Source organism: Bacillus rossius, chromosome 1 (assembly GCF_032445375.1).
Source record: "Bacillus rossius redtenbacheri isolate Brsri chromosome 1, Brsri_v3, whole genome shotgun sequence".
NCBI classification, from domain to species: Eukaryota; Metazoa; Arthropoda; class Insecta; order Phasmatodea; family Bacillidae; genus Bacillus; species Bacillus rossius.
In genome coordinates, this window is record NC_086330.1 from 95,266,745 (window position 1) to 95,279,105 (window position 12,361).

The following is a 12,361-nucleotide window of genomic DNA, read 5'->3' on the forward strand; positions in this document are numbered from 1 at the left end:
GAAATATGCAAAAGCATCACAGTAATTTTGTGAAATTAACTACTCATAGTTCAGAAAGAATTAGGAATAAAAATAAACATATAGAGGACAAGCAAACACATGCAAGTACATTTAACTAAATTTTAGCACTATAGCAACACAGGAGTAATTAAGGAAATACATAGTGGAATAAAGAAGTTAGGATGGGCAGACCAGGATTCAAAAGACAAACTAAGAAGGGCTTCCTACAGCGATACCTTGATACTTACAGTGGAATCTCATTTTATTGTCCCAAAGATTTGGAACAAAGTACTTTATACCTGAACGGTTTAAAGAGTGATTATCAGCACGAAGGCTGGTTCGCTTCTACCAAGCACTGGAATCAGTTAGCTTTACCCAGGTGGCAACGCGACAGCCCAATGCCACCCAGCAGCTCCAGAAACACCAAGAGCCATCAAAGCACCGAGAAGGCGCACTAAGCCAGTCAAAACACTGAGTAACACAGAAATTCAAGTTTATACATACAAGTTAAATCATGTAATTAAGTATCATTTAACTAAAACTTAATTAAAATTATATAAAAATAAAAAGAATTCTTTTAATGTTCAAGGAGTTATTTCCGGACAAAAAAAAGGACCAAAATGAATTGATCAGAAAAGTTAATTTGCTTTATTAAGCATCTGTTATTGAATAAATTTTAAACCATAAATGCTTACTAATTTATTTCTAATTGTTCTGAATAGCTGTTTTAGAACAATTTACTAAAACTGAGTTTACAGTAAAATGCAGCATATAAATTTTACCCCTATTTTGTTTCAGAATGAATTAAAAAACAACTTTTATAAAAATAAAAATAATAACACTGAAATACTTGTTTTGAACCAAAATTTGACTAAAAATAAAACCATGAAATCTTGTCTCCAGTGAAGGTGTGTACTAAAAGCATTAATCTACATTCACTGTCAGGCTGATCAGTTTGTACTTGGTTGAAGAAGAATGAACTGTTAACAAACGTCAATCAACTTTAAGGGATCTGAACATACATACAGTAGATTCTTTTTACTGTGCCCAGCAGATATCTTGGCGTCTGAGCTCCCTAGTCTTGTCTGAGGGAAAAGGGAGGGCGAAGAGAAAGCGATACCCTATTGTCAAGGTCAGCAGCCAGGTTTGTACTAGCAGAACAGAAAACATTAGGCGCGTGATTTCCTACACTACGTAAGTCTGTATCCACGCCCGTGGGGACCCCAGGGCGGTAAGGCCTTTTGGCTAAGAGCGCTGGGTTACCAAACCAAAAGTGAGAAATCCTATGAATTGTACTTGTACTACATAAGTATAACATTGTGTAAATTGCAGTGGTTGTGCTCGAATATTTGTACTCATCTGTCAGGAAAAGTAACAAACTATTATCTAAACCTGCAATGTTTTACTTTGTCCCATCAAATATACTTAGCCTACAGTGTCTGCTAATTATTATGCTAACCAAAATTTATTGAAATAATGTTAACTCAGTAACTAGCGAAAACCAGACATGATTTATTTTGGAAAACTAGATCACTTAGTATGTAAAATAAATTTAAAACTATGCTTCTCAATTCAATGTGTTCTCAAAGTTATTTTTAAAAAACTTCTTACAAGAAAAAGCAAACGACTAAAACATTACGTAATTGTAGCTCTCCGCGCGAAAGCTATCTCACAGTTGATAACGCAGGAGCCAGTCTGGCCCTTAGCTTACGTGCCATTTAGCACTGGATTTACATTTAACTAAATATGGAGCTTGTTATGTTATATTATTTTGCTGCTTTAACTTCATGTCAGTCGTTTAGGAAACACCTGACTACCAACGTTAATGGCTTTTAAAAAATGCTTGTGTATGTGTGGCTATATATTTTAATGCACTTTAATCGATTATTAATTATAAATGTAAATACAATTTGCATTGTACTTCCACTTTAGAATGCATATTATAACCTTCAAAACCTCATATATATCATATGATTTGTTTAATGTAAGTGTGAAGTTCTCTTTCCATGATAATTGATTGTATTAGGTGACGAAAAACAAAATTAAGTTAAAATTAATTACTATTATTACTATTCAATTGTCAGCATTCATAGTGTACAAACAATGCAGAAAATATAACTTACAATGTTAAACTTTCCATTTAAGCCACTTTTGCGCTTTTTTGGAGTAATAGCAACTTATACCATAGAATAAACGGTTTTTATTATTTCCCGCTCTCCGCTATGTATCACTTTACCGCGCCTCTGCGAGCTGCCACCTTCGCCTTCCATTTTCGGGTATACACTGAAGGGCGATATTTTCCTAACAGCCACTACACGGCTCTCGGCTACGTGTCGCCTGCTTACCCCCTCTTCTTTCTCCGGTCCCGCTGTCCCCGCACCCCCGCGCTGAGACACGCCAAGATAACTGCTGGGCACAGTAATCTGATTGTTTAGTTCAGAAACACTGTAACCTGGCACTGATAGAGCTGCTTGTGTTCAGATTTTTTCGGGTTGTTTCGGGCATTTGTTGGCTTTGACCGCGATGTCAGAGATGTGTATTTTGTCTTGCAATAGAGCAGCTATTACATCTTGTGCAGAATATGATTAAACTGTGTTTATTTTTATTTGATTTTCCTTTTAAAAGTACAGATAATAATAATCACGCAGCCCCGGTTCCGTTGTGCCAGATTGAAGAACCTTTGCTTTACTCTAAAAAGAGGTACAGTAGAATCTCTATAAACTAAGGCTCAGAATCATCTCAACCGTCCTAAAACACTATTGCTGGCAAAGACAGTCGAAACATCAACTTGCGGGCCTAGAAAATATCTAACAATTGTGAGAAGCTTAAAGAAAATCAACCTCAAGAAATGACATTTACTGGTTGGGCAAATCATGAAGTGACGTGAAAGTCTACACCGAAGAAACGCTGGGAAAACATTTCCCCCTAAAACTGACACCGCTGGGCCAACTGAAAACCACGCCTAATTGCTTTTTGTATTCGTGTCATCAGAGACTGGGCTTATCCGAGGTTGTCTCGGCTGACTGAGACTGTACTGTGGTTCACAATGAGGTTCCACTGCGCCCGGCCGACACCAGAGTTAGGGGGCGGTGGCGGACCTCTCACGTCCGACTGCACACCTTGAGGAGGGCGAGCTGTTCCATGCTAAGTCTTCTCACCCTGTATCGGTGGAGTCCCGGGGACGGCTGGGCGCCAGCCGCGCCGTGAGCCTCCGGGTCGGGTGGCAGCCCCAGCACCTTGCGCAGGTCCAGCACGTTCATCTGGGCCGTCGCCTGACCCATGGTGTCGCCCAGCTGCGTAACCACATCCCGCTGTCACTTCCACAGTCGGAACATTCACTTCAGTTTCAGTACGAAAGCCTCTCGATGAAAGTCAATGAAAAGATAATTTTTTGAATTTAATGAATGTTCATAATACTATATGGTAGAGCTGGGCGGGATCCCGATTTTTCGGGAAAGATTTTTTCCCTAAATTATTCAGGAAAGTAATGTTTCCAGAAAATGTATATTGATAATTTTTCCGAAAAAATCACTGCTTAACCTATCTTTAGGTGTCTTCGTAACGGAACATATCAGTTTTCTGTGATTACAGTAGAACCTCATTTTTACTTACCTGAGATATACGAATTTGCGTAATTAACATATTTTTTTACTGGCACCATCATTTTCCCTATAGTTTTAATGCATTGTTTGGACTTTTAAATATTGTGTGTAATTTAGTGTATAGTGTTTGGAAACATTTGAATTTTGAACTTTCCGTGCTGCTTGCTAGCAGCGCCAAGTTTTTCAAAGTTGGCTGCCTGCCAAGGTGGGTAGCCCTGCAGCTTTCGGCAACGAAGCAACAGTTGTTGTTGAACCATCATGGCGGTAAGTTGTGCTTTCGTGCACGCTTGCTGCCAATCGAGTTGTTTGCGAGTGAATCGTTATTAATTGTTTTGTTTTATATGGATTTTACAGTCTCGTACGTCTCTAGACAAAACATGCATTATTTTCCCGTTTCATGCGAAGCATTTCCCACAATTAACGTTGCATTATCGCTCCATTTTATAGCAAACAGTGAGACAAGTTTAGACGGAACAATAAAAGTAAAGCGAATCGTGTAAACTTTATTTAGTTTACGTTACTACATGTGTTTGTGGCCACTGCAATTTCTCAGCTTCGTTTGCCATTGTAAACATTTTTTTGTGCCACTTGACAAGGTGTACCATACGGCCATGAGTAAAACGTTTGGTGATGTGAACGTATCAAATTCTTGTAAATATGGCATCTTCATGCATGTTCAACGATGTTCATTTTAACAAATAAATATTGCAGAAAGACTTTGGCGACACTGATACCGTATTTACTCGCGTAAAGGCCCCAACCGCGTATAAGCCCCCCCTCCTTGTTTTGTAAACATTTTTGAGAAAAAATTTTAAAACGTGTTTTTCTGGGTTTATCTGAGGGCAGGGCAGCTTGGCATGCATCATACAACAAGCCATGTATTGTGAGCGGTGGGAGGTGATTTTGTAAGCGGCAGTGATACAGAGACTGGTATTATAGTTTGTCCGTTCTCAGTAGGACCGTCGTTAGGCATGCCAGACGTAAGCAGTTAGTCCTATCTCAAACGACATAAAGATAAAGAAAGCTGAACTCGCGCGCGCTGCCGTGTTGATGTGGAGTGTTGTCGGAGAAGAAGAGGGGAAGTGAAGGAGGAAGGGAAGTGGGTCAAGGATTCTAACTTTCCTTTGTCTGGTTGGCTGGCTATCTGGCAGGAGGGAGGCTTAAGCCACGCCTCTGCCTCTCTCCCCTCCAGCCAAAGCGCTGCCTCCCCCGCCTTCCTCATTCGAACAAAGACGCACGACTTGAAAAGAAAAATCTATTTTTTCCTCCAAATTCGCGTATAGGTCCCCTCCCCTTTTTTGGAGTCGAAAATTTGGGAAAAAAGGGGGGCCTTTACACGAGTAAATACGGTATATTACATCAAAATGTATTTAAACGTTCATAAATTTGGTGTTTAGGACAAATGAAGGCAAAAGCAAAGATAGGCGTTGAGCGAAACTGTGGCGAAATGTTACTTCTAAATATTTACATACCGTAAAGTTTGTCACCGATACTGTTCCACACACACAGCCGAGCGCCAGAAATTCAGGTTCCTTTCTCTACAGAACAAGATATTCGATGTATTTTACTCCGGTTTTAAATGCATTGTGATAATATCTGTGTTGGCGAGTATTTTAGTGTGAAGTTGCTTACATAAGGTATGTGTTTACGTACGTGAATTTCATAATGGAAAGTCGTCACACCAAATTAAAAACTCCAATCTGGTCTTTTTACCAAAAATTGCCAGATAATGTGTCTGCACAGTGTAAACAATGCAAAAGGTATTAAAAACCAATTTTGGTAGCACATCTGGGCTGCTTGGACATCTGATGCAACATCCAAATTTGAAAAAAGAACTTGAACAGATGGAAGCAACACGGAAAGGCGGAAATATTGGGGAAAAAACATTAGAACCAACAAAGAAGCAACTTCGCTTAGACGAAGCTTACAAATGGCCTTCAACACATGAAAGAGCCATTTCGCTGACAAATTGTATTGGGGAATGGATAGCTGATGCTATGTTGCCATACAGTACAGTGGAAAATATAAATATCACAAAGTCCTTAAAATAGCTCAACCACTTTATTCAGTGCCATCTCGTAACACTTTTTCAAGAAGAGTAATACCTGAACTGTACAACAAAACAAAGGCAAAAATGTCCGAACATATAGCCAATGCAGTAAGTTTATCCAAAATTGCTTCTTTATCATTCACTTGTGATTTGTGGACATCTGCTAGCAACGAAGCATTCATGTCGCTGACATGTCATTTTATTGAAGATTTCGACAAGAAGAAGTACTGTTTAGGGTGTTACAGCTTTCCTGGTGGACACACTGGTGAAGCAATTAGTGAGAAATTAGTAGAGTGCTTAAATGAATGGGACTTAGAAAATGCAGGGGACAAAGTGGACATGTACATTCTGAGTGATAATGGACGAAACCTAAGTTGGGACTTTCACTATGCAAACTTAAGTTTACGCAGCTGCAGTGCTTTGCATATACACTGCAGTTTGTATTGCAAGATGCTGTTAAAGTAACATGTGAGATCAAAAAAGTACTGAAAAAGTCACGTTCGATTGTTGGACGATACACAGTGCGCGAGCAACTGAACAGTTGCATCGAATTCAAGAAGAACTAGATCTGCCGGTACTAAACTTGATTCAAGACTGTCAGACAAGATGGAATGCACAGTTTTTAATGCTGAAGAGATTGTTTGACAACAAGATACCTCTTTCTCGTCACTTATCAACACTGAACATGGACAATCTGCAGTTGAGTGAATGGAACCTTATTGACTCTTAAATTAATATATTGCAACCATTGTATGATGCTACCACCCAACTTTGTGGTGAATGTTCACCATCAGCATTTCTGGTCATTTTTTCTCTAAAAAAATGTCTGAAGGCCTACATCAACACCAATGCAAAACAGGGATGGGAGTTTGCAAATGAGGTACTTCTGGCTCTCCAAGCACGATTTCCATGCTACGATCGAAAAGAGCCATACTATACTGCAATGTTAGTAGACCCGAGGTTTAAGGCTGTTGTAATTCCAACGGAAGAAAAACTTTTGGCACGTAACCACCTGGATAAAAAAGTAAAAGAAATCACACAGGCAAAGGCACAACCAGGTATTGTTTAATTTATTTGTAGGCCTAGTTATTTTATTTATACAAAAGCCACTATAGCATTGTGTAAGTATGTGGTGTTTCTCTTTCTTTCAGTAACAGCTGCAGGTACCAGTGAGTTGGCACAGAGTTCTACTTTTCTCTGGAGTGTTTTTGATAAACTAGCTGAGAGCGAATCAAGTAATCAGATCATGTCATCAGAAACTGATTGCTATTTCAATATGCCTGTCGTACAAAGAAGTGATGATCCCGTAAAGTGGTGGAGAGAAAAAGGAAAAGATGCGTTCCCTAACGTGTGTAAAGTTGCAATGCAGTATTTAGGCATCCCTGCAACAGAAACTGCAAGTGAACTTGTGTTTTCTTCTGCTGGGAACATTGTATCCCCCAAGCGTATGGAAATAAAAAAAATTTGCTTGGATACATATTGCACTTTTAAATAATTCCCGTTCCCGTCCCGTTTCCCGAGGGAAATCATAGCTTCCTGCCCAAATTTTTCCCGAACCAAAATTACCTATCCCGGACAGCCCTACTATATGGATATTTTAGAAAAAAAATTGTAATTTTTCAACTTTTAAATTTAATATTAAAATTAGCGTTGGGCCAATTCCTAAAATATGCCAATTCCGATACCATTTTCGATTCTTAAATTTAAGGTTCAATTCCTCAAATCCTATTTCGATTCTTAAAAATATTTTAATGACAACGTTCAACGGAATAATTTACTCTTAAAAAAGGAATTTAATGATTTTAAAAATGTAATCGCATTACATTTATTTTCCTGTATGCAAAATCACATTATACAAAGGTTACATAATTTAGAAAAGCATGTTGATTACCTACTCTCAGTTACTGCTGCCCTGAATTTCTAGCACAAATTTGGCGTTCTAAACATTTAGATAAAACATATGCTTAAAAACTGCTAACAATCAAAGATTTCATAAGTTGTAAATTGGAAATCATGTTTTAACTTACAAATTTTACAAACCTTATATTATCGCATCGATGTATTTATTATAAAATAAAAAGCATGTACTGTTACATTATGTATTTTATTTTCAAACTTAACTAATACTTAACCAAAATAAATTAGGTATGTCAAAATTTAGAAATAAACGTCCATATTTCTTTATACATATTTTCTTTCGTTGTGTAGAAAATGTATTTTGCAAGCTTACGACAACAATGAAAGAATCAGTTACGGTCGATTCCAAAACCACTGTTTTCTGAATCCTTCGATTCAACTAGAATCGAAGGAACCGACCTATTCTGAAACCGGAATCGCTCCATCACTAATTAAAATGTTTAGTATCAAATTCTTCCAGTACATGTAGAATGACTTTCAATATAAGATGTCCTTGATTATACGACAACTTCTATTGTACTGCAACCTTTAATTTAAGACATTGAAATATAATAATCTCTATTGTAAGATATATCACATAAAACTAAAAGTAAAACTTAACGACAGGCCTGTGTGAATATAAGTTTGTTTGTTTTTTTTTAGTTCGAATCGAATACAAACATAAAATTATTCTCAAATACAAATATTGAATTCAAATAGTAAGAATTATAATCCCACTAAAATATTTTATTTTTCACAGATAACAAATATACATTGAAAGAAAAAGTAAATGTGAAGTGTAGGGTCTTCTGGAAAATTAGATAAATACAGTTGACTCCTGATCATCTGGGTGTGGATTATCCGATATGCGGATTAACCGTGCCATATTTCACTTTCATAAATCATTAAAAAAAAATTGACTTTTTATTTCCTTATGCGCACAATGGCAACGGCATTTGTGTAGCATTAAAAACAATGCAATGAATTAGTAATGCAACAAATTAATAATTTGATGAATCAACGAACAATAACTTGCTTTTCCTCAATAACTATTAGCTTTCTTCATTGCATAATTATTCCGACGATGCCCAAGTGTTCAGCAAACGTTTATATTCTGCCATCCTGCATGTCAACAACAGCTCTGGAGAGAAAAGCCTGATGCTATCAGGGCTAGTTTACCTTGAGCTACTAGGACGTGCTAGTGGCAAATCATGGGAGACACACATTTAGTAAGCAACAGTGTCAGGTATAAGTTTATATTTTTTTAAACTTGAACTGAAATTATATCTCCTATATCAAAGCATTATTTTGTAACTCAGAAATGTTGGTGGTGACAACAAAGGAAAAAAAAAGTTATGCCCAAGCACTATTACGCCTATTATGTAGGGATGGGACGAATCCACATTTTGGTCGAATCCGAATCCTTGTTCGAATCCTCAGTGTTTGTCATTGAATCTCGAATCCCAGTCCCACACTAAACTTCACCACATGTTATTAAAAAAAATCACACATTTATTTTAAAAAATTACATAGGCCTATGTATTAAAAAAATCACATGTGTATTAATAAAAATTATAAAATAAGTGCATAGTGTATACACCTGATATAAAATAGAGACAAATAACCTCAAAAACCACACATGTAAGTTTGCATCTGTCTAATTCTCTGTTAAATTAATCCTTCCTTTTTAAGTGTACACTAACCTTCATTTAAAAAAATATAATATTATAAAGATGACGAACATTCAGCATAAAGCCACATAACATATTTTTGTGGTAGACATAACCTAACATTTTTAATAAATAAAACTTTTTAATAGGACATTACAAAAAAAGTCGAATGTGAATTAAGTTACCTATCATCTACATTACAAAACCCGCTGACTGCAGTTGCTGTTTTCTTGGAAGAATGCTGCTCGTCAGAAGAAACTTTAGACATTTTTTGGGGTGGTTCTGGGTCATCTGGTCATCGTCATTATCTTTTCTCCATTTGGAAAACTTAAACGACGTAAGCCTGCTCATCGCAAATCACCTCAAGAACAATAACATTGTAAACGTAACATAAGAAGTGTGGTTATATAAATTTGCGTCGGAAAAAAGAAAACACGAGAAATGATGATGGCTGCCGCGACTACGCTAGTCAACTTAGTACCGTACTGAAAAATTTACTGGACCAGTACTTTTAATACACAAGATTAAATTAATATTTTCAGTACCTGACTGTTATAACCAAAAAGGCCAAAGAAAATAAATACATCCCAGTAATTTAAAATACTTAATTTACGTAATCATTTCCTACCACATTTGTCTTGTGTTAACTTGATCACGTTAGTTTTGCCGAAATACGAAAGTTCTCGTACATGCGCTTAAGTTTAACGTATGGGGTATGCAATCTTTGGTGATTTTACAACACTTCTCATACACGCACTAAAGTTAAAGGTATAATATACAATACCTTTGGCATTTGTACGATAGTTTATATTACGTAGTACGAGAAATGCATACAAAATTCTCTAAAGTAAACAAAAAACAAAGCGCGCCTATATGAAAAATGCTATGCGAGTTATGCGACAATTAATAATTTTATTTTTATTTTGTCTGCGCTTTAAACTGTTGAGGCAACGATTATGCGATAAAAGTCGGAATATTACAAGTAATGGAATTTTGTTGTGCTGTTTTGTGAATGGTCTCAAATGGGGGTAAGAAAATTAGAAAAACGTAATTTTTTCAAACGAACGTTCGGTTTTTCGAATATATTTTAAGAGGTTTTGAACCAAACGAACTTAAGGGTTCGGTTCAGTTCGAAATTTTCGAACTTCGCCCAGCACTACAATTTTCAATTACTACCTCGAATCCCACCTTGGATCCTACGAATCCTCGAATCCATAGGATTCGGTATATTAGACTAATCCAAGATTCGAAAATCCCATCCCTACTATTATGTAAACAATGCAGTACGTGAATTTTTAAATTCAATTTTATGTTGTTTAGTCTTTAAATGTTATTCAACATTTATTTATATGTACTTCAAATGTATTTAGATAAGAATTAGTACTGTAAAATAATTTTAACGGGAGCAGTGTCTTGATTAAAATAGTAGTCGGTAATCACACTTACTTATTTCGAAAACAAATAATTTGATTAAAAAAACTCTCTCCTGAAAAAAATGTATGTGACTAGTGCTCTGTTTTATTGGAATGAATTAGGGCATTACTCTGATACTTTGAGGAACGGGTATTGCAGTGTTTGTCTAGATAGTCAACATTACTTTAACCATGTTTTTCAGTTATCCACGGACACGGATAATTGGGAATCGACTGTATTACTAAAGTGAAAGGATGGTTAAGTTAAGTCAGCTACAATTACTATAAGTAAAATTTTGTTAAAATATTAAAAACTTCAAAAAGAAAATATAAATAATTATTTTTCATCTTGATCAAAATAGGATCTGTAAAAAATTGTAATAAACAGTGCAAAGGAAATATGTAAGGCAATTCAGAATGTGTGAAGAAACTTCAAGAGGGTGGGTTTAAAAAAAAATGTACAGTGAGCAGTTTTAATCAATAGTTAAATATAATGTAGACCTAAAAAAATTTAAAACTTATTTCTTTATATTTTTCACGAAGTAAAAATGAACCATTAATTATATTAATATTCATTAAAATTTATGGAATATATTTCTTGGCTTATTTTTAACTAAACTGTGGGAAAACAGTAGCTGCCTAGAATGTTCCTCTCTTTTTCTGTCTAGTGTATGTATATATGCTTGGTATAAGGCAAACCTTTTTTCCACCTCTTAGTGTGATCTTTTTTTGGGTGCCACATGTGACAAGATAATTGCCTGAGTTCTGAGTTGTCACTAGTCACTATGCTAGGAGTGTGAGTGTAGGCCTGTATCAGGTCGTCACTCACTGTGTATTATCCACCAGAAAAACGTAGGTTGTAAGGCTTTAGGAGTTTTTGCGGAGTATGCGACCAGATGTTTTCCACAAGACCTATACAACATTTTTTTTATCTTCACTGCTACGTTCTGAATGAAACTAATCACAGAGCTGGCATGCAGTGTTTATACCCTCTGATCTGAAAACTGTCAACTTTTAACACCCGCGTAGTGTTTTGATTTTTACTGACATGTATTTATCCTTATAAGTATGCTGTCAGTTCTAATCTATTTTTAATGACCTGCCAGACTTTCTTCTCTCTAAAATTTTTCATCTGATAACATGAGTGTTAGTAATGGTTTTGATTTACTGTTAACTCTGGCTTTACTGTTAGTCAATCCAGTTATACTATATTAATATTAGTCTACTCAAAATTTACGTGGCCAGATGAAGAAGAAGAAAGAAGAAAAAAAAAAAAACCACCAACCCTTTCCAAACAAAGAACCCTAAAAACATTACAAAAATCCTCTTGAAATTTTGTCCTAGTCCAATGAGAAAATAATCTCTGATCCCAAAGTTTTTCCACACTTTCAAGATCCCACACAGCCCTATTCATAAACGACTGAATATTTGTTTCTTCGAAATGTTAGTATTTCAAATCAAGTACGAATAATAAACTACCTGTTTTCATATTAGAAAATTTGAATATTCGCACATGCCTACTTAACAATTAACTGGTTACAATTCACCATTTAAAACAGCTTCAAAATTACATAGTTTCACTGTAGTCAAACCCACATGACATAAAATATAATTTTTGTTTGAGTCTCTTAAAAAAAGTCATAATTTTTAATTGTTAACAAAAAAAAAGGACTTTTAGCAAAAATAAAAAATTGCATTTAATTTTTAATGAAATTAATATTTTAATATCAA

The 12,361-nt window shown here is 35.8% G+C and overlaps 1 protein-coding gene across 2 annotated transcripts in view; it reads right to left on the reverse strand.

Moving 5' to 3' along the window:
• LOC134540278 (G-protein-signaling modulator 2) overlaps window positions 1–12,361 on the reverse strand; it is an 86,234-nt gene that overhangs the window by 32,454 nt on the left and 41,419 nt on the right. The window contains exon 9 of one of the 2 annotated variants that reach the window (XM_063382947.1): window positions 3,159–3,293. In XM_063382947.1, the coding sequence (XP_063239017.1) occupies window positions 3,159–3,293 (135 nt within the window). Of the gene's footprint in view, window positions 1–3,119; window positions 3,294–12,361 lie in introns of both variants that reach the window. The other variant, XM_063382939.1, reaches the window with a different exon arrangement.